This window comes from Chlamydotis macqueenii, chromosome 1, assembly GCF_036417535.1.
Source record: "Chlamydotis macqueenii isolate bChlMac1 chromosome 1, bChlMac1.mat, whole genome shotgun sequence".
Taxonomy (NCBI): Eukaryota; Metazoa; Chordata; class Aves; order Otidiformes; family Otididae; genus Chlamydotis; species Chlamydotis macqueenii.
In genome coordinates this window covers 83253680-83277208 of record NC_141556.1, presented here as the reverse complement: position 1 = coordinate 83277208, position 23529 = coordinate 83253680, and the positions used below count along the sequence as shown (strand labels likewise).

Genomic DNA, 23529 nt, shown 5'->3' with positions numbered 1-23529 from the left:
GACCCTGGGCTTTGTTTCCCACTGACACTGGCCTCTCATAAAGACTGAAGCTATGCTTAGGGAGTGCAAAATACTAGTATTATTCTGTGCTAAAAATTATATATGCACTTTGCATAGCTGAATAGTCATGAGATGAAGTAGAAGGCAGGAGAGAAAAGGGTCTGAAGATTTTCATTGCAAGCAAAAGGCAGAAGATATTCTGAGTGCTGCTTCAACAAAGGCAGAGAGGCTTTGAAACGCCACCTGGCATAAGCCAAGGTCTAGTCCAGTGTTTCCCAATCTTTTTACAGCTGAGCCTCTCTCAAAAGAATAATCAATATTTCATATGTCACTGAATCTAATACTCACCAGCCTCAGGGCTGCCACCTCCTCACCTTTGCTCGCCACGCTCCTGCATGAGTATCTGCAGTATCCAAGGCCTCATATGACACCCCTGTTAATGTGAAGCTGTGTGTCATACCAGGTGTCCTCAGTTCAATTACACTTCCAGATACTCTCCTTATTAACATGCAGGCATCTCAAATGACATAGACAATGCAAGTTCTGTACAGTGAAAAGATGACAGAGATATTGGCAAAAATATTTGCATAAATCTCAGCCATTCTCCTCCTACTAATATGTTAATAAATCCCGCGAACCTAATTAAGATAGAAGGCTAATCTGTCCAGCTCTGAAGAAGTTGAAACAGCATCAGTGCAAAATGGGGGGTAACAAGTAAGACAGTCTGAGCAAATGGAAGGAGAGGAAAATTAAGATGCTTATACATTATGACCAGAAAAAAAGGGAGTATTTGGGCTTGAGGAAAAGAGACAGTGAAAAAGTAGGTAGGTGTGACCATTTTCCTTTTTCCTCTTCTTTAACACATTACCTAAGCCCTTGTCTTGCAAACATGAATACAGTTGCACCCCTGCAAGAGGCACACACCCTCCTCAAATAAATGTGATCATTTGGAACCCACCTCAGCAAAATACATGAACACTTGAGAACATAGCAATGTCCCCAGCTATGTGTAGCTGTAAGATCCGTACTCCAGCCTGCACACCCTACTCAGCAGAATTGCCACTGCAAGCGTTAGAAATGTGCTTGCATAAAAACAGTAGGAGCAAGCCCCAGGACTTCCTGTCCCTTTAACATAGCTTACCTCTGTTACCCAGCCAGGAGCACTCTTTTTAGAGGTACAGACAAGCTGTTAGCACATGGGCGGCTGTAGTAAGAGGTGCCTTGAATTTCCTGGGTATGTACAAAAAGAGCAATGGCCACTTCAAGCCAATTCTCCCCGAATATTGAGTTGCCCTGAGGTACACTCAGTGATCATGCCGCCAAGGAAGTGACTGCAAAGTTTTCATTGCTCGCTGATGAGGTCCATAACTGTTTTTACACCTTCTTCTCTAAATAAGGAAGCCGCCTGTGAGGCCTCTGACTGCCTGACTAATTTGACTCCTTTGCTTTCAACAGCCAATGAAACCCCATTCCTGCCTCCAGTCTTGGGTGACAGCATTCATCAAACCTCAGCTAGCCTGGGAGGACGGCAGGTTAGTGTTACAGCCGTGGCAGGCTTACCTTTGGCAAGCTGTTGATGTCAGAGTGATGATGTGGGGAGGGACAGCCTCTGCACTATAAAGATGGGTCAATCAAATATAACTGAGGCTGCCCACTGGAGAGCTGGATCTGCAAAACATGGTCCCCACCAGTTTGAGTCCTGCTGGCCTGTCTCTGCTTCCAACCCAACTGCTATTGGGCTTTAGTTTCATGTCAGCAATCTCTATTCGCTTTCCAAAAATAAGCCTCTGCCACCATGCTGAAGGGAGAAAAACAAGAAGGGCGGTATTTTTAGGGCCATTAATTCTGACCACGTGCCCAGGAGGTGAACCGGATGGCCACTGCACAAAGACTTCTCATCACTATGTCCTGCGAAGCCAGCGTTCACTGGACGTTGCCTGCTTTCGTTCTCCTGGGTTTTCTAGCTGGGATTGCTTCAACACATCCAGTTGTAAGCAGAACTAATGGCACATTGCTGGAAAGAGGATGGCAATCTCTGTTGTCCAGGTCCATTGCTGGGATGTCAGGGGAGAAGTCAGATGTGAACTGGGAGAGTGACTATTTGCTAGGAATCAAGAGGCAGCGGAGGCTTTACTGCAACGTGGGCATCGGGTTTCACCTTCAAATCCTCCCAGACGGAAGGATAAGCGGAGTTCACAATGAAAACCAATACAGTGAGTTGCATCCAGAAATGAAATAGAATAGATGTCACTTAATTGCTGTGAACTCTAGTAATTACCCTTCATAGAATGCAAATGTGATTACTTGTTATTATTAATCTGTGCTGCATCTGTTGCCTTTTGAAAGTCTCTGGGATCAATAAACATTAGGACTCTCCAGTCTGAAACGTCACAAATGCTTAGACAAATTTAGATGCAATTTATTTTTACTCTGCTTTACTGTACAGATGAGAAAAGACAAACCATGTTGAAAACTGTCTCTCTGCTGCATTTGCTCACTCTTCACCTTCTCATTTGCCTGTTGAATTCAGGAGGTTGTTGCTGAGCTCAGAGTGCCAAAGTATGATTTCTGAATCCTAGCTGACGAGTACTTTTGGGACACTCAGTCATGGAAGGGGCTTGCTGTTCCTGGTTTACTTGTTCTTATGGGTGCTGTTCTGTAACTGTAATATTGAAGGAACAGCATTAGCCCTATGGATTTGAATTTCCTGTAGAGGGCAGTTGCTAAAAGCTTTTGAAATTAGGTTATCATAGGGGACTTCAAAATGCAAGCCACACTTCTCTAAAGCTCAATAACAAGCACTCTGTAATGATAGCGTGTTATGTAAGAATAATTTATAGATTAGAAAGCCCAACAGAGTTTGGTAGATCAAAAGAGTTTGATAGAGCAAAAGGATTATACAGCATGTGACTATAATTCAAGAATAATTATTTTTAAAACGTACAGCATATAGGAAAAAACATTATTTCCTTTTGCTTCTATTACTAGGGAGATAATTCTAATAAAGAAAATATGACAAATTCATTAGGGTTTTAAAATAAAACAATTATATCTTAATTGCCTTTGATTAGCTATAAATTCTGTGATAACACTTCTATTGAACTTCTTATTTTTTAGGTCTCTTTGAAATATCCACTGTAGAGAGAGGTGTTGTTAGCCTGTTTGGTGCGAAAAGTGCACTCTTCATCGCAATGAACAACAAGGGGAAGCTATATGGAACGGTGAGTACAAGTGCAAATAGTTTTTCAAGGCTTTAACAAAGGCTGCAAAGGTTTGGGTTTTTTTTTTCCCCTCTTGGAAATCTCTGATTACAAGCAGAGAAAATAGCCTTTCAATTACAGGGAGCCTGCCCAGCCCAGTGTCATCAGTGTTATTTAGTGTGACAAGAAGTGTGGCTGTTAGAGGTCTGTTATTTTAAAGCTTTCCAATAAGATTGTACAGGGAGCACCCTAGGAAAATGAATGTATTCTGCAAATAGTACAGATTAATTAGATGGCTTCTTCTAAGGCATCAGGCAAACATATTCTAGTAAGACTGAACCTTGTTGATGCCTTTTTGCATTGCATTGTATGCAAAGCAAAAGAATGAACTCTGGAAAAATCCCTGGGAGGTAAAGCAAATGGGGGCAGGGGTTGGTGGGGGGAGGGGACCTGTGTATGTGTGTGCATACGTGTGTGTGTAGCAGATGTAGAGTTAGAGCTATCTATGCTAGCTACTGTGAGTTAAATAATGACTACATGCCTCCCCCTACCAAAACCAACCACAAAATGAAGTATAAATAGGAAGTCTACCCTACAAAGTCAACATATGCGCCAGGGATTATTTTAAGGACCAGTTTTTTGAGCTCAGTCCCAAAGGGTGGGAAAACAATAGCGGCTATTAACAATGGTATGCAAGTCATACTGAAATATCATTACCATCATCCTCATGTAGCAAGTGCTAGCTATGCCATCTAAATGCAATTTAATATGTAAGGCCTGAGCAAGGCATCTCCAGTCTCAAAATTCAGCAGAAAAGGTGCTCGTTACGAAGCGCATTTGAAAGAGGCTGCGTCTGGGCAATAGGCAAAAGCAGTCTGTCTCAAAGTAAAGAATGGCACTGATTACCTTCTTTTTTTTTTTTTTTTGTAAGAAACAGCAAAGTCATTTCCTTTGAAACAGCCCTAATTTCAACAGTGTTTCAGCTGCTTAATAAAATCCCAAATGTTGCAAAGGATTCGTAGCCATTTCTAATCTGACAGATTCATTCTCACACAGATAATGAGAGTGAGGGGCATTTTAAGGTTTGTGTCTGATTTCAAGCACCTAAGAAGTGATATAAGCCCAATTGCTTTGCTTGACTAGGTCTTTCTAAAGAAGTGCAATGTGGCTTCAGAGCTCCCTTTGATTTTTTTCCCAATTCAATCCTGTCGTCTTGCTTATTTTCAAACACATTTTTGAAAGTTGTAAGAGATATGCATTTTCCCTCGCACAATGCAATGCCGTAAATTAAAATTACAAACTTTGAATGGTATTATTACAAAGATGCCCAAATAGAACAGTGCTGGTGATGTCTCTTGTGCCAGACATTCGATGTCAAGGAATTATTCTGCTTTCTCTTCTAGTTTCCTTGGTGCTCTGTGTTTGTCTCCTGCTTTTGAACCTTTGCACCTTGCACCTCCTCTCCCAGATAACTCCCTCTCATTGGATTTGTGTGATGTGACATGAAGAAATATAAAACTTTTCTTGCTACATATCTCACTATCAGTTAAATATAATATCACTGATGATTTAAAAAAAAAAAAAAGATTTAGTGCTGCTCTGAGGTCTTATTCAAATGACTTATTCAAGCAAATAGTTACAGAACCTCTTGCAGAGGAGAGGTGTGAAATAAAGCTACATCATTTGGGTGAAAGGGCATGATGTTGACAGAAATCATTGCTTGCAAATAAAATGAAGAAATCTATGATTAATGATGAATTAACTTGATCTGTCACAGGAAGTACACAGTCCATTATCTGGACAGGTGGCATCTGAGTTCATCTGACACCAAATTAGCACCGATGAGGAAGATTTATTGTTGGATGCAGTCACCCTGGCACCACCTGTTGTACATTGCAACAAGTTCTGTAAAAACTCTAGTAAGAAATATGACTTGAGTCTTCACAAAATATTTATTATACCCACTTTGTTCTTCCCCCTACCCTTTCCTATTCTTTAGGCTGTTTTCCAAGATGAATGCAAGTTCAAAGAAACCTTGCTGCCCAATAACTACAATGCATATGAATCAAATGCTTACCATGGTGCTTACATAGCACTCAGCAAACATGGGAGAGTGAAGAGAGGAAACAAGGTTTCTCCTGCTATGACAGTGACCCACTTTTTACCAAGAATATGAACATGAGCAAAGCAGAAGATTAAATCCCAGAAGAACTGTTTCATTTTGCACATGGGAATAATCTCCCAGGTAAAGTATTTATACTGTTCATTGAAAAAAAAAAACCTATATATGTATGTGTATATTTGGATAAAAATATTTGTACTAGATTCATCACATAGCATGTGTAATATGATGCTGCTTCTCTTCTACTCCGTACAAATTTGACATGGCTGTGTGCCTCCTTTGGTGCTGAACAGAGAAAAATGCAAGCTGGAGTGCAAAGGAAGATAAGTATTTGGAAGGTATAGAATGGCTGTGGATAATAATCTAATCAATCCTAGGTTATTTACTAATGAATATTACCTCAGATAATAACCTTTCACAGTGAGCTGTTTACATATCATGGGCCAAATAATCAGATGACTTTGCTTCACCAGAGCTTCAAGCAGTTCACTCCATCTGAATATTTGCCTGCACCTCCCCTTCTACACACTGTCTCCTGTCCTGTGAAGTCCTCCATCTGTTTTGATCATTAGGGTGCCAATTCCACAACACAAGAAAGCTGTCTACCCCCAAAGTCCCTCTGTCTCTGAAAGGATTCTCCAGGGTCTCCTCACATGGACTTGTTGGCAAAATGAAGACCTATACAGAATTTCCTTTAGGAAGGGACACAGGATAAATCACAGATGGGTCTCAAATATAAAATTTATTTGGAGCTGAGGATTTTGAATGCTGCTCCCTTGGCATTTTGTGAGCTTAGTTTAGACCCACCTCAAATATAGATGTGTACTTCTTTAATATAAATGCATGTGTATATATATAGACATGGGATGTGTGAGTCTGTATCTTTGTAATTACATACATAATTAATCATCCCAGTCTCTAGATGCCCAGGTGCCTTTTTATGTGTACACATGTAAAAGAACATAGATATTTAAAGGCACTGTATTCCACTTAGGCTGAAGCTTGTTAACGTCTAAGAACTAGAACTGGTCTGCAGGATGCGTTTTTCAAAAACTATGAAACTCATGACAGCTTCCAGCAAACCATTGTTTTGGAAAACTTCTCTGTTTTGAATTCTCTTCTCTTTACTGCTTTAAGTATATTTGGTTCCTCTCTATCGTACCTCACTAAGGTATGAAGGGCAGAGGAAGGAGTTTATACAAGCATGCCTTCCTGGGTTGGAGCAGAGGAATTTATGCCGTAATTCCAATTTCTGCCACTTGCAAAGCATCAATTTCAAAGACAACCCAGCAAGCTGTATGTTGTATAAAAGTATGAAATACTTCCCAAAGCTCTCCTAGAAGCCATACAAATAGTGCGTAACCCTACCTCACTATTTTGACAACCTTTTTCCAGATCACCAATGAAGCTACATTCTCTATGCCTTTGAAAGTATTTTAAGAGGCTCTAAGTCAATAGTCACTATAAATGTCAGTTACCAGAAGCCTTGGGATTCCTGCATTGATGGCGTGCTCCTAAATTTGAAACTAGATTCAATGCAATGTCAGAGCATGAGCATTTTCAGCATAGATGGACCACACTGCTGCAGAAGTGAACGTCTGAGTGCAAGATAATCTCCCACGTCCAGCCAAAATGTAGCTGTGTCCAGCCTTGACATGCCATTCTATTTGCAGGAGGTGCCTATTCATGATGAATTTGAGCCTTCTGACACGCATGAAAAACGCTGTCAGATCCTCACTTGGAGTAAATGAGCCCAGTAAGACTATTAGTTTATAGGTGCAGAGGATTTGGTTCAAAGAGCACATCTACAAGGATGTATCCACAGCCACGCTTTCTGAAAATTGTCAAGACAATTGTTTTGGAAACAAGATATAGTTTTCCAGCTACTTTTGTGTGATTTCTACTTGAATTTGTTTTGCTGAAGTGTTAGTGGTCATCACAGTGTAAATTAAGAAAAAAAAAGAACGGAATACTGCTTACAGTACATGAGTAGGATGCTTTGGGTATGGTGAATGAAAGGAGTTACTCTTCATTTTCTGGTCTTGCAGTATGTAGAGAGAAGCAAAGTTGGCACACTTTCTTCACCCACAATGTGTGCAGCAGTTTGCTTTGGAAAAAAATGTGCATTTTAAGAGAAAAAGCAGGATGTTTTGAGTGGGTCGGAGAAAAGTTTGGAGGATATCAGACAGTTACATCGACCTAGAGTCCCTAGACGTACAGATAGGAAAACTATAGCTGTGCTGAAATACATTAGCTGGCAACCTGTATCCTTGTGTTATATTCCTAATTGTCTTTGAAATGAAGTTTGAAGAAGGACAGCAGAGTACATGAACATAGAAGAAATAATAGTTTGAATGCTGACACACAAGTTTGTTTCTGATTACAGCTTAAACCTGTGTCCTTAGGATAGGATGAAGTCTGTTCCCTTTTAAACCAGTGCAGTAGAGAGTAATTTGTTATTGCCAGTACTGATAAATGATGGGATAGCTGGCATAAAAGGTGAGACTCAGACTCACTGACTCCATTTTGCACATACTGGTCAACAGTGAGAAAAAAATCATAGACCAGGTCACAGGAAGTCTGTTTGGATGCAGCCTGCTGGGCTGAGCTTGTTCTTAACAACTGCAGACCCCTGTGGATGCAGTTTTGGTGGGCATTTGGAAAGCCTCATCAGTCACTCTGCTGAGTTACTCTTTACATCACTGCTTTTTCCATATTACATATCAATGTCAGCTAGATCAACACTGAAATCGAAAAAGATCTCCAAGTGCCAGGAGTCCTGATTAATATGTGAGTGAATGATGTCATTGTCAGAAGTGACAATGAATGACGCCATTGTTGTCACCTGCGTGAGAGAAGGAGGATTAAGGAAGACCACTACTCATTTTATACACTTCAGGATAGATTTGTTGAGCTGGTACAGAGAAAAAAAAAAACAACCCAAACTATTTGTAAGCTGAACATACATGATATGGAGGTGTTCTGGTTTCAGGAGAGAATATGGTCATAGTCTGGCAAACTCTCAAGCCAAACTTTATTTAAAGGAATAGTTCCATGGATATGTGAATACATAAAGAAAACTCATGAAAGTAAAGGAGTTTCCCAAATTAGGGTCAAATCAGCAACCTTTTATTGACAGTTCTTGCGGTGATCTCTTTCAAAGCACATTTACTGTCAGTGTGCATTAACGCAGAATCATGAAATGGGCTACAATCTTTGAAAGCATTGTTGTGAATGCTCCACACCAGCCTGTTTTGCCCATATTTTGCACATGAGATTCTCCTGTGAAGTTGATATCTATTTTCAAAGTTTCTTCTTCCATAGGCAAAACCCATAACAATTTAAGACCTAATCCACCTCTGTTAGAAAACCGTCTTGACTGGAACTGAATCATTGTCTTAAGTGATCTAATTTTCCCCAAACATGCAGAGATGCAGACACACGCAGTGGAAAAGCAGAGTAATTTTTGTATACCTCACTATTTCAATTCCAATAATTTATTTTGCACAGTAAAATGGAGCCAAAGTTCTCACATTATTTTCTTTTCACTAAAATATACCTCATATTCTGACTCAATATGGACTCACAATTGAGACTGTAAATTTGCAAGAAACACAAAATTGTCCAATCAATTGTTTGTGAAATTGCTTCTATTTTTATATGTATGTGCTGCGCACACTAGTTTAATGTATTCATAAAATAAACTTTTATACATTTTTGGTAGTGTTTTGACTCAAAATCCCTCTTAACATTCATTTTTTTCCTATTTCAGAGCTGCTGTATTAACACACCACCCCCCCCCAAACACACATAGTGTTTATTCACCTCTAGAACCAGAGGATGTATTGGTACACTTAAAATTGTGGTAGACTTTTGTGTTCTTCAGACTTCTTGCCTGGGAAGTCATAACAGAGTTGTGCTTGTGGTAGAGAATCTGGGAGTTTCACAGAAAAGAAGGAAAATAAAACTGCAATCTGATTAAAGATCAGCTGTCATAATCACCTGTCTAAATTCCAGTGCTTTTTACCTGGGGAGGTTCTAGCCCTCTCTCCTGTTGGTACTGCTCTTCAGTGTGTAACTGCCCATGCATATCCCTTGCCTTACTTAATGAGAGGCTTTCTTTTTTCAAATGGCTTTTTCTTCTTGCTTGGGACTAACATGCAAGGACAGCTTCCTGAAACCATCTCTGAAGGTTTTTACCTCACTATGCCTCAAAGTTGAGTGCTTTGGGAACTCTGCTACATTTTAGTGCTTTGGTAAGATTTGCATTCCATCCCTCCACTCCCAAGCTGTCACTTGATCAGTCCTTCTGTTACATGATTGCAGACCTCTTCCAGTCTAGGGACCCAAACTAAACTATTAGAAACAAATATCTGGGAATCTGCCCCCCGCTTTTTTATTCAAGGGCACTATTTAATCCATACCAGCATGATATTGCAGAGCAAACAGTTCTTCAAGGCTCTCATTGCTGGTGGCCCTTCTCAGGAGCCTCAGAACCTCAGCACCACCACACTGGCTGAACAACATTCTCTGCATTTGTGTTTCGGCTGCCTATACTCCCCTGTAGTAACTCTGTTTGTGTACTGGTCATTATAAATTCATGCATATTGCTGCTCTGTGTATGTGCCACATTTCACCTGAGAGAGGACTATGCTTCACTGGTGGGTTAAGCAATACTTCTGTCTGCTACAAAAGTGCCTTATTTACAGCTCTGAAGGCCAGTCACTGTAGGCGGAAGTGGGAATGGGAGAAGATATACAGCCCACACGCAGTGACTGGAAACAATAAGACAAATCGGCAGCTGATGTAAACCAACCTAGGCCCAGCAAAACAGAAACATAAATGAACTGGTAAGGAGTCATCCACAGAGTTAGGAAAAGGCTGCAAGTGGCCAGCTCACAAGACACCCCCTCAGACACAGGCTAGTTTCTGCTCCCTGTATTGCAGTGTGCCCTTTGAGGGGGCACATCAGGGCCCTGATGCTGGCCAGATTCACCTAGGTGAGTGCCCAGGTGTCCTGAAAGACGTGGATGGTTCCCATGTTCCCTTCTCATTGTATGCTCTCAGCTCAGGGGATGAAAAATGTTCAGGGACTTTGGGGGACAAGACATGGTGGTTAAGCCCCACACCTCTATGAAGAGCAGGAAATATTTTGCCTGAACTTTGCTTCATTTACATAATTTCTGCTTCCTGACAGGTAATTTGAAGCTTAATGGTGTACTTGTTCCTACAGGTATAGCTGTGACACAGTAACCTTATCCTTCTCCTCTCAAACCCACTTCAACTTGGGTTCTCACCTTAGCAGCTCTCTGCTGCTCACGCCAGGTTCTGTTCCCAAGACTGTAAATCTGTGAGATGCTTGTCAGGGAAAGAGAAGCTTTAATAGACAAGGAAAAGGGCAATTTAAACAACAAAAACCAAAAAATCAAATGGCTTAAAAAGGGATCTCTCTTAGCTCCCTCTACTAATCCTGTCCCTCTTTGTTTTTCCACATCTTTTTCTCTGACCTGTCACTGAAAATATAATTGCTCCTCTGAAAAGTCTCTCCCTGTACCCAGAGCAGAGGAGTGTCCCAGCATGTCCCTTCTCTCCCCCCTCCCCCAAGTCGTGATGCCCGCTGTGTCCCCTGGCCTGAAGCCATTGGCAGAGACCCATAACCTGTCCGCTTACTCAGGCTCTAGCTTCTCTGATGACTCACCATCTATATGAGGCAGCAGGTGCTGTTTTCTTTAGCTTGATGAGCCTGGGTTGTCAATAGCTCCTGATAGACAGGCCAGCCCTGAGCTGGCTGAAGGCTACAGTGTGAGCAGCACAGGTGAAAGCAGGAAGCATTATGCTTTCCTGAATCCAGTAAAAACTGCTTAGTAATGGTATCAAATAAATATATATATATTAAAAAATATGTATGAAAGAGCAGGAAACTCTTTCTACTCAAAGAAAGTTAAGGGCTAAACAGGTGTTGCCCTGAGAACATCCTGGCCATGGAATCAGAAATACTTAGAGTGCAAGGGACTGTCTTGAGTCTAACCCCTAGCTCAATGCACGACCAACTTCAAAGCTAGGGGAGGCTGCATCAGGAAGAATCTTCTCTATCCATCCCCTGCAACAATCCCTGTGGTAGCCTCATGATTCATTAAGCTCTCGATGAACCTCTGGATAACAACTCAAAAGGGGTCAGTCACAGAGAAATTTCTCTGTGAAATTTCTCAAAGGGGTCACCAGCACAGCTCTTCCAGTGCTTTGCTGGAAGGCAGTCTAAGAGCTGATATCATCTTCCTATTGGGCCTTGACACAAGCCACACCTATCCTGCACACCAAGCAGAAAATGGCTTTCCTACTGGAACTCAGCCCTACCATCACAAATGACTGAAGAAGTAATCTGAAGGATTCAGTTCCCTAAAGGACAAAAAAAAAAAAAAAAAAAAAAAAGGCTTTCTGACAACTCAGGGATGCAAGGCTGCCTCAGTTGTAGGTAAACAAGATTTGGGGGAGGACACAGGTACAAGAATTGCATGGTTTCAGTGTAACCTCAGACCACTTTCCAGGAAAAGAGCAGTGCTATTCCGAAATGTGAATGTCACCTAATGCCTGCTAGAGACAGGTAGACAAGAGTCTGACCTCCTGAGGCTGATTACTGTACTTTTTTATCGGCTGTTATTATTATTGCCCTCTGGTGGCTATTTTGTTATTTAGCAACTAGGTATCAGAGGCCAAGCACGGGTTTTGTACCATGAGCCTGGACAGAAGAGGAAAAGGAGGCTACCACCTCATGGCTGTGATCAAATTTAGGCTTCAGGTCCCTCAGTGTGTTAGTATCTGTTGCATTATTATACAGAAAAGTCACAATTTTAACTGGGGAGCCACAAAACACAGTATTTGGGATTCACGTATCTTCTTAATGAGCAACTCTTCTTAACACTAGGCAGGTAAATAGACCATGAAAACTACTTTGGTTTTGCTCCAGATTTTCCAGCCTGAAGATTTGCCAAGGTTTTTGCAAACATAAAGCCTGAGCCGACACCTCAAATGCAGTGCCATATAGAATACCTTGAAGGAAACAGACATGGACCTGTTGGAGTGGGCCTAGAGGAGGGCCACAAAAAAAAGATCAGAGGGCTGGAGCACCTCTCCTATGAAGAAAGGCTGAGAGAGTTGGGGCTGTTCAGCCTCTAGAAGAGGAGGCTCTGGGGAGACCTTGTAGCGATCTTCCAGTACCTATAGTGGGCTGATAAGAAAGATGAGGACAGATATTTTAGTAGGATCTGTAGTGATAGGACAAGGGGTAATGGTTTTAAACTAGAAGAGAGTAGAATTAGACTAGATATAAGAAGACATTTTTTACAGTGAAGATGGTGGAACACTGGAACAGGTTGCCCAGAGAGGTGGTGGATGCCCCATCCCTGGAAACATTCAAGACCAGGTTAGATGGGGCTTTGAGCAACCTGATCTAGTTGAAGATGTCCCTGCTCCTTGCAGGGGGCTTGGACTAGGTGACCTTTGAAGGTCCCTTCCAACCCTAACCATTCTATGGTTCTACGACAGAAAATGACAAGACTCATTGAATCTCCCTGCTATTCCTCATGACACCTGTGGCAGGAAATACTGTTTAGCAGCATGGACCACCTTGAGTGGGAAGGCAGAAAGCAAACTATATTGAAGACAGTAATTTTAAAGCATGTTAAGAAATTTCTTTTTCTCCCCCTTACCTCACTGAATGCATCATTACGAATAGTACCATGGGACCATAAGTGATCACAAATGATACAGTCTCCAGTTCATAACTGTCAGGGATGCTCTTTGCAGGAGCAGGAGTCATGGGAAAGATGCTGGTGCTCTGGCTGCCAGGGGGCAGTGTGCCACCTGCAGAAACTATAATTCAGGGCGAGGTTGGGGGCGGGGGGAACAGAAGGAAAAAAAACACAGTAGGTGTCACTCACACACTTAGAAACAAGCATATTGTTAAGAAATTTACTGAGGAGTGATTTACTTCAGCAAAATCTAGAGCATCATACAAATGCTATAGCTACTTCTTCATCGGCTGCTAAGCTAGCACAATTTTTCTAGAAGAGTAGCAGCTACTGTACTAGAGTCTCATGAAGAAATGTAGACAGATCTTTCCTCAAAGGAAAAACTAAGCTTTAGAAAACTTTCAGATAAGTTGTTTACTTTCTTTAGAACATACAAACAGTTACATCAGAAAAGCAATAATTGACAACATTTTGCTTTTCAGAAGTTTTCACCCATTTAAAAAGAAATCTAAAAAACCAGACTTAGGCTTAGGACAGAAAACACAGATTTTTATTTAATAGGGCCTTATTTTCTGTGTCATAGGAAAAAAAAAAAATCTCACTAATTTAAACCATAGATATGTGAGACATCTTGGTGTTAATACATCTTTCTTTCTTCTAAGGGTGAGTCTAACGGGAAGTGACAGGCTGACACAGCCAGCCTGTACTCTGTCTCACCTGACATTATGCTGCTATAAGCAAGGTAGGAAGCAGGTTCAGGCTTGCCCAATGTTTTTAATATAAGCTTCCAGTCTCTGTGAGATTCTGAGCAGGATCCCAACACTGACCCTAGGAGTGGGAGAAGGGGTTGAAATGCAATGTTGAAATCTCACGGGCACCTAATTGCCTCCTGGTCTTTTTCTCCTTATTGAAACTTCGTGTTGCATGGAGAAGACAGCAGCGTGGACATCGCAGGGTCTCCAGCAGCTCTGGAAAGCCTGTCTTTTAGAAATCATGATGAGAAACCAAAGCAAAGGTGAGAGCTGGACTCAGTTTGTATGTCAGCTAAACTCAGCCTTGGAGAAGGCCAGGCCAACAACCCCGATAAAAGGTGACACCAGGGCCCAGTCTTGTCTTAACCAGCCTGGATCAGGGCAGAGCCAACTGAGCACATCAGAGCTTCTTAATAGCACAGGCCGGGCCAGCAGTAATAAAGCAGGTTATGCTCAAGCAGCATTTCTTTTTGGAAAGAGAGAAAAGGAGATGCCCCAGAAAAAAAAAAACCACCCAGGGAGATGGGACTGGGGGCTGCAAAGGGAGGAAAAGGAAAGGAAAAAAGGGAAGATGGGCAAGACAAAATCAACACCTGACAAAAACATGAATGAAGGCACCAGACAGATTTTTTTTCTAATTCCTATTCACATGAAAAAAATCATCTGACTGCAAAACGAATGCGTGGCAGGGCAGGTGCTACCTGAATAGTGGCCATGGCATTGTGACCCCCCTCACTGAGCTGCGGGTCTGCCTGCCTGAGCGCCTCACGGCCTAGGGAGCCTGCCCAGGCCAGGCCGCTGCTCCTGCCAGCCACCACAGGAGATCTGCTGGCCCCAGGGTCTCCCCCGTCCCTCTCCTCAAGGGTGAGCTCAGGCCTTCCCAGGCCTCAAGGCAAGCGCCATGGAGCTGCTCTGCAACCACACAGAGCCTTGGCCCTGCAAGCCCCCCCTGAGGGACCAGCCTTTCCCCAGGCTCTGGAATCCCCACAGTTCCAAGCCCTTAAGCTTGGCCTTGATGGCCCTGACCAGCCCCACCTGGAACCTCCTGGATTGAGATACATCACCTTAATTCTGGAGACGAACAACATGTTTGTCTGTAAACTGGCAATTTTAGAGAGAGGTTAGCATGAATTTTCACAATTCTGTACGGTCTTTCTGATTCCGGAACTGGAGGAGAAGGACACCTCTGGGAATAGCTTCACCCTGGGGGTCTGTAATTGGTTAGGCAGCAGGGAACAGTTTACAGGGTGCCGGACTAGCATTTGGGAGTCATAGGCTCAGTTCTCAGCTCTGCCACAGTATGCCTATGTCACTGTGGACGGTGCACTGAAGTTATCTGCACTGTCTCTTGTATGCAGGGGATGCTGCAAAACTAACAATGTCGGAAACTAAGTTAGTCATGCACACTGGATTGGGACAATTCTGATAAATAGAGAGTAGACAAATACTTCCAGAATGTATTTTTCACTTCCTAATAATATCACTTCCATCTTCTGTATGTTGCTTTTCATGTAGTGAAACTGCAGCCAGATTTGCCCGCTTGTCTTCTCCAGGCTGAAAAATCCCACGCCAACAACCTCGTATAGCATGCGCTGCAGTCCGCATACATCTTGGTGGCCCTTCGCTGGACTTGCTGCAGCTTGTTAACATATCTCTTGCAATGTGGAGCTCAAAAGTAGACATAGTGTCAGATGTGGCCTCACAAAGGGGAAATAAACACTTCCTTCGATCTGTTGGCTACACTTTGGCTAATGCAACCCAATATGCCATTGTTTTTTTAATGGTTGCATTGACAGTCATTCTTACACTAAGGAGCCTCAGAGGGTAAGGAGTCGCAAAGGCAGAGAGTCTATAAACCGGGGATTCCCCCTCCAGCCTCTCAAGGGAACTGCCAGACATTCATTTAAGAAAGTTTTGTGTAATAGCATGACAATGGGGTGAGGTTGTTGTCTGGATTTCATAAAGTGACTTGCAAACAAATTAAACTGTTGTGAAACAATCCAGTCCCTATGGAGCTTAACAATGCTCAGTTCCATTCCCACTGTTGCTAAGGAAAGCAGAGGATAATCAGTATCTTTGACAGACATTTGCAGGCCATGATCTAAAGGTGTCTCGGTGACTTCAGAGGGCTGGTCAGTATTGGCCATGTAACAAGATTCGCTCATGAAAGGAAATAAGCAGCCTCAAATCTCTTTTGTATTCTGTATTTTTTTAGTTTTACTTTTGGCATTTACTGAAGCTTCCCTTTCTGCATCAGTTTAAGCAACGAAGGACAGAATTAGGTCTCAAGTATTTAACTACAGATGACTTTGCTCCTTGGAAAAATGACCCAACTGCAAGCTCTTCTGCCTCAGGTTTGGAATCACAGATAACTCAGCAGAAGCCAAGAGGACATTTGGTTTCCTTGTCAGAACACAAGAGTGAAGGAGCAAGTAAGAAACTCTTCCAGCTGTTGGGTAACTGGAGGGGAGACTGAGGCTAAGAGAAATAGTGTGGGAATTTCTAGATTTAATATATATAATGTAAACTGGAATTACAGTTAACTGCAGTGACCAATCCTGTCTGATAAAATAGTTGTCACTAGAAAAAAAATCCTAAAAACAAACTCCCAAGTATGCAGCCACAAGTGGAGATTTCATTTTTCTCTCCAGCCAAATTCTGCATCCAGCTCAACCCAAAAGCATGTTTGTTTTGGAAGCCGTAGTCTGCTGAAAAGTGTTTGGCCAAAATCCAAGGGCCAATAAGTCCAGATGAGCTGAACAAGCTGTGTCCTTGGATCATGAGATGTGAGCGTATTATTCAATCCTGGATTGCAGGCACACATATTATTGTTGGTTATTTTTTGTTACAGGGTGTGGACCAAAATGCCTTGATCAGGAATATTTTTTGTCTTCTACATTAACTGTTTACAATTCCCAGTTTTATTGTGTGCTTTTGATTTCATGGACCAGAGCTCACAGCACTAGAATGGCTTCTCCAAGGACAATGCGACCATACCGACTTACATCAAATGAGAAATCATTAGCAGTAATGTATAAACCAACAGAGTTGTTTGCAAATGTATTTGTCTGAGGGCTGTCTGGAGAAGAGCATCTATTTTTTTCTTAAATATTTTTTATGAGAACTGATCCATCCTCAGTCATTCCAGGTGATTGAAGCCTGTTTTTTTTTCCTGGAGTTACTCTGTTGGCTCACCATGCTAACATAAATTTTCCAGTTTATTGCAGAGTAAAGAGTGAATAGATCTGCTGCTAAAACCTAAGGAAGGTAGTTATGATGACCAACATAAGTGTGATTCAGTGAGATCATAATGATTTTCAATAGCACTTTAACCACCTCTGTTATCCAGTGAGGGTCAAGGTAGTTTACATTTACCAGAGGGTCAAAACACAGCAGTTACTTCAAAGTAGTGGATGCATGACAAATCCTTACCCTACCTTGACTCTTGGCAATGCTTCAATACAGCCAGGTGTTCAGATCTCAGGCTGAGCTCACGGGAAGAGCAAGCAGTACAAGCAACTTATTTGACTCTAAACTCGTGATCTTGCCTGGTTTGATCCACAGTCCCTTAGTGAAAATACGTTAAGTACTTCTGCACTTTACTATAAACGTGTAGCTAACCCTATTGTCATAGGTTAGCCCTATTCGGCACCAGACTACACAGCCTCTCTCTCACTCCCTCCACCCTCCAAGAGAATAGGGAGAGATAATATAAGAAAAAGGCTCGAGGTTTGAGATAAGGACAGGGAGAAAATCCTTAAAGTTACTGTTACAGGCAAAACAGAGTCTACCTGGGGAAAACGATTTGTTTATTATTAAAACGAAAGCAGGAGGAGAAGGAGAACAAGATAACTTTACCCCATCCCTCCCTCTTCCTGGGATTAACTTTATTTCTACCTTCTTCTCCCCCTCCCCCCCAAGCGGCACAGGGGGGAAGAGGGAATGGGGTCTATGGTCAATACATCACATGTCGCTTTATGCCGCTCCTTCCTCCTCAGGGGAAGAACTCTTTACATTCCTCCCCTGCTCCAGTGTGAGGTCCCTCCCATGGCCTACAGTCCTTCACAAACTGGCATGGGTCATTTTTCCATGGGGTGCAGTCTCTCTGGAACGGCTGTCCCAGTGCAGGCCCTCCATGGGCCACAGCCTCCTTCAGGCATCCGCCTGCCCCAGTGTGGGGTCCTCCATGGGCTGCAGGTGGATCTCTGCCCCAGCGTGGGCCTCCATGGGCTGCAGGGGGACAGCCGGCCTCACCATGGCCTGCACCACGGGCTGCAGGGGAATCTCTGCCAGGAGCTGCATTACTCCTCCCCCTCCTTCTGAACTGACCTTGGCATCTGCAGCCATTCCTCTCACAAGAAATTCTTCACAGCAGGCAGGCAGACGCCTCTCAAGATCTCTTCACATCTCATCTCCTCTCCACTTCTTGCAGCCAGGCCGGGCCGAGTTGGGCCCAGACAGCTGCCCGGCGGGAGGCCAGATAGTAAGGCATGCAAGGCCCAGAAGGCTCGCGCCTCCCCCTCTCTGCCCCAGCTCAACTTCTTCACATTTTCTCCCTTTTTTTTTTTTATTTTTCCCCTTCTTAAATAACGTTATTGCAGAGGCTTTATCACTGAACATTCTGCTACCAATTGGCTCGGCCCTGGCCAGTGGTGAGTCCACCATAGGCCTGACCAAGTCCACTGGACAGAGAGGAAACTTCTATCAGCTTCTTACAGAAACTGCCACCATAGCCCCCCTTTGCTAAACAAAACCTACATACCTATGCAAAAGCACTAAATCTCAGTGCTAGGCTAACATAAAAGTTGGGAAATAGGAAACTTTACAGAAAACAAAGAGTTGTCCCAAAGTAAAACAGTTAGTCAGACTACTTTTAGCCATCTTGCAGTGTAAGACAATAGGACAATGATGCATGAACTGATTTTCTTGCTGAGGCTGTATATCTAGATCCTCAGTATTCCTAAGGACCTAGAAGCAAGTACACCAGGAGAAATAATACACTTTTTTAGACAAGACACACTACCTAGGTAGGGAGGTCAGCAGAACTCGGTATGCCAGTGATGGGCAAACTGTAGCACAGGGCAGATTTCAGATCCTACGCAGATAAGCTGCAGTCTTTGCATGCCAGCTCACTAGAAAACAACATTTTGCAAAGGCAATGACTAGAGCAATAGAAAATGTGGGAAAGAGAAGGGGCCATGTATGGGGCATATGTGGGTGCCATATTCTGTAAATCTTGAGCAAATGCGTAGACATTGTGTTACTGATTTTAAGAGAAACTTGCAGATTTCAAAAAAAGACAGGGTAAAATCAAATAAGATGTATTTTCTACCATCCTATAACAATCACCATGCATGTCTACAAGCCACTTGGGTGACTGAAATTTCTTCTGAATGAAATGTCTTATGTATGTTTGCGTTCTGTACAACCTGAGCTTATATTGAGTTGGTCATCAGCTGTCGTGAAGGGATTAACTTGAATTCATTTCCATTCTTTCCCCAGAATTGGAGACTGTGGGATGAATGAACCATGGAGCAGGGAGTCTTGAAGTGAGACCAGTATCAAAGTGACACCATAGTCATGTTCAGGCTAGGCAGGTGGCCTCTGGCATGTAAGAAGGTCCACTAGGGCCATGGAAAAGATAATAAAGAAGATTTTTTTTTAATTTAAAAAAAAAGAAGTGTTTGCATTGCTAAGTTTTAGAAGAAAAGTCAGCCAGCAAATCTTTAGTTTTGGAAAACTGAACACTTTGATGAGTCCAAAACTTCAATAAAAATGACAAAAACAGTCTGAGTGTCTTCTTTGAAAGAGAATGCATTTCCCAACCACTCCTGGCATGACACCAGCTTGTGTCAGCTGTGCAAATGGCCAAAGATCAGTAGGGCCCAGGTTCAGGATCAGTGTCCCAGCAGCTGATGAACCTGTGTATCCAAGGCGCAATGTGTCACTCAACTTCCTCCTTACCAGCAGCATGATGGGCTGAGAAAGCAACATGAAGAGCTATCGTGTCTGCAATATACAAAGAGATATTGTAGCTGCAAACCTACTTGAAAAGTCATTCTGTGGTGGAAAACCTGAATCAGAGGCAGAGTTCAAGACATATCTTTGCCAGATTTCCATTCAACCTAATAATTCTTTGTCTGTGTGCTCCAGGTGCCCTCATCACAGAAATACCTCAACAAACAGACCCCAGCTTCTGAGCAAAGCTGAGATAACACAGTTACAGGGGAAAAAATTAAGTCACTGTTACTTATCTTTCCCTGCCCTTTACAAAGTTTGATCTCCATCTTGCTTTAAAGGAGTCCAGGATCTTATATTAGTCTTACAGTAGCTTAGAAAATCTTTCCTTGCATTAGAAGTACTGGGTGCAAGACAATGTTTGGTTCGATCACGGGCTTCATTTACTGTTTTTTTTCAGATATAAAAATTACTCTTAAAACTTATATAGCAAACATTTCTTGAATCAAGTTTTAGTCTCAAAGAGATTCCACTAAAAAATAAGTCTCAGAGCTAAAGAGCAACACATGCAATTGTACTAAAGCACTTCTAATCATATTAGCCACATGCTATGTTATTACAGTACCAGAGCAAAAGAGCCCTTGGCTGATGATGAGGGTGTCTGCATATTTTGTCTTTTGACAGTTTCACTGCATTCTCCCCTCCCTCTTTGCATTTTCCGTTTTTCATTTCTTTAACCTAAGCCTTTTATATCTTCTTCCAGGAGACAGAATTGAGTGAAACATGTGAATTCAAGAGACTGGAGTAAGTTTGAAACTAGGTTAAAACAAAGGGGAAATTATCCTATTAGTTTACTGGAAACTGTCAATGAATGCAGTGGCATATGTTACCATACCTGATGTTATAGAATCAGAGAAAGATTTAGGTGGGAAGGGACCTCTGGAAGTTTCTAGTCCAACCTGAGGTAACAGTAGCACCAACTCCCAAGCTAGATCAGCTCACTCAGGACCTTGCCCACTGAAGTATGCAATATCTCCAAGGTTGTGGACTGGGCATCTGCTTGATCACTCTCAGGGGAAGAATTTTTAATTTCCCTCGAACAAAAATTTCCTTTGTTGCAACTTGTGACCATAACGTATTTTACCCTAAGCTACTGATACTTACTCTCAGTCTTAATTAGTTTTAATGTACAAGTTTTGTACAGAAAGTCTATCTTACAGAGGGCTGATAGAGCAGGTAGATTGAAACAAAACACTATCCATGGAGATGTCTAGGAACAAGTTCACTCACTTTTTTCCTTTTTATTTTTCTGACTAAGGTAAAAAGTATGTTGTATGTTCTGCTCCTGCTTTACTAGTTTTAAATCCTCCTTCTTTCAGTGCCATTCATTGACCTAATGTCACTCTGTTTGGTTTGCAAACACTACTCAGAAACACTGTATAGTTGCACTTCAAATCTGTTTGTCAGAATCTTTTGTAATCAGTGTATCTTTTCAATCTTGCTAGGTTGTTCTTTGTTTCTTTACATCTGAAACCGAACTGATGCTAGAAAGGTTCATTTTTAAAATGTCATCTCTTCTTCAGAAAAAAAAATATACAGAACTTGCATAATCACTAAAACTCAGGTGCAAAGCTGTGGAGGTAGACTGGTAAGATTAGACTGCCTAGACATTATCTTCACTTATGTCTAGATCAAACATCATTCCTGTGAAGTTGAAAACTTAAGGGTTGTGGATAGCATCTTGAATTTTTCCTCCCTAAAACAGATTTGGAAACATAAAATAAGAAAAAGATAATTTTTAAAAGTGTTTTTTAAAACTTTTGCTTCTGCTTATAAGGATCTCCATCTCTCCTAGCCCCCTGTGTAAGGACACACATTTCTCAAGACTGAACTTGTGTTGCAGCTGAGAAACCAAATGTCTTTCAAAGAATGCAAGTAGTTTACCGTGCTAGCAAATTATGTTTTACAACATCGGACTCCAACCTAAATGTCACTGACCCCTACAGGTTTTCACAAAAGACAAGTTTATACATCTAAAGAAATATCCATACAGCTGAGTTCTTTACTTTGTGTGTGTTGATATGCAGGAGAAAAAAAAAATTCCTTGACTAGTTCTACAGCAACACTATTTCAGTAGCATTTGGCTATGAGGGTTTGGATTCAATATAGTGGTCATAAGGAAACATCAAACATGATAAAAACATCAAGAAATTGAAGTTCCCTTCAATCCTGAGCACCCAGGTGCTTCTGTTTCAAGTCTGAAAAATGGCACAGGAAAAGAAGACTTCGCCAACAGCACATTTCTGTTTACAGTGACTGTGTTTCTAGCACTAAGAAGAACTGAACAGCAGGGAAAGATAGCAGAGCCACTCTGAGCTAAATGCTTCTCACAAACAGCTCAGCAGCAGATTTTAAACCAGAGTGTAACCAAGAGGAGTCTTTCAGAGGCTGCTTTTCATCTTTTTGCTCCCTTCCCCTATAGATGAAAGGGAAGATATTATAGTTATCATACTGGTTTGGGGTTTGTTGTTTGTTTGTTTGTTTGTTTGTTTTTAAAGGAACATCATCTTGATTCTTCACCTACCCAAGGGTAGGGGAAGACCTATTGCCTAATGAGATGCTTCAGGTGCTGGTTCAGCTGCTGTTCACCCCTAGGGACACCTGCCAGGGCTCTGCCAGCCACGCATGCCCTCTGGCTCTGCCACCTCGGGAGTTACACCTCAATCCACAGCAAACTCACTGGGCAAAAAGCCACCTGGCACACGTTTAACGTCTTTCTTGTCTCAAGTCAGACAGGTTAAAGAGCATTTGGTTATATTGGGTTACGGAATACAGGAAACATGGGAGATGTATCCAGGGAAGAAAGAAGGGTCATGCAGTGAAAAAAAGGGATGGACAAGTGCTGTGGTTCTTACTCTTGGGCATGTGGATTTTATTTTGTAGAGGGTGGACTGAAGTGAATCAAGGTGTTCAGGCTGGGACCTGAGCAGAAAGAGCAACAATCAAATGATACTCAGAGAAAGCATGCAGGGATCTCCATGTGAGAGCTCAGATTGAGTTGGGCTGTCTAGTTTTGAGGAGAAAAAAACATCTGAGAGTTGATACAAATATTTGTGTAGGAGTAGAATTAACTTGAAACTCTTTAAATCTTATGGTACCTTAGATGGAATTGCGAGTTGCACACCAAGAGATGAAATCATATGTTTTTAAATATATATACATATTTTAAGCCACAGATTATCAGGATAACTTGATACCACAAGACACTGAGAAAGGATATTTGCTTCAACCACCTGCATCACTCAAGCAGGTTACCTTAAGGTTTGCTCAAATACAAAGAGCAGCTACCTTAGCCAAATGTGAAAAGGAGTCTGTCTTTGTACCCTCTTCCTTCACAGTCTTGTTCTGCTCCCTCACACCTGTACCTCTTTGCTGGTTTTGGCTAGGAGAGTTAATTTTCTTCATAGTAGCTAGTTTAGGGCTATGTTTTGGATTTGTGCTGAAAACAGCATTGATAACACAGGGACATTTTAGTTACCACTGAGCAGTTCTTGCACAGAGTCAAGGTCTTTTCTGCCTCTCACACCACCCCCACAGTGAGTAGGCTGGGGGTGCACAAGAAGTTGGGAGGGGACACAGCCGGGACATCTGACCCCAGCTGACCAAAGTTATATTCCATACCATATGGTGTCATGCTCACTGTATAAAACTGGGGGAAGAAGAAGGAAGAAGGGGATGTTCAGAGTTAC

The 23529-nt window shown here is 42.1% G+C and overlaps 2 protein-coding genes across 2 annotated transcripts in view; one reads left to right on the top strand and one right to left on the bottom strand.

Annotated features, from left to right (window-relative positions):
- The window catches only part of TIGAR (TP53 induced glycolysis regulatory phosphatase), a 168354-nt gene that overhangs the window by 107542 nt on the left and 37283 nt on the right, over positions 1-23529 (bottom strand). The window lies entirely within an intron of this gene.
- FGF6 (fibroblast growth factor 6) lies at positions 1874-9363 on the top strand. The gene is made up of 4 exons (XM_010125643.2): positions 1874-2213; positions 3118-3221; positions 5200-5445; positions 9095-9363. Exons 1-3 carry the CDS (start codon positions 1874-1876, stop codon positions 5374-5376), a joined length of 621 nt encoding a protein of 206 aa, XP_010123945.1. The 3' UTR covers positions 5377-5445; positions 9095-9363.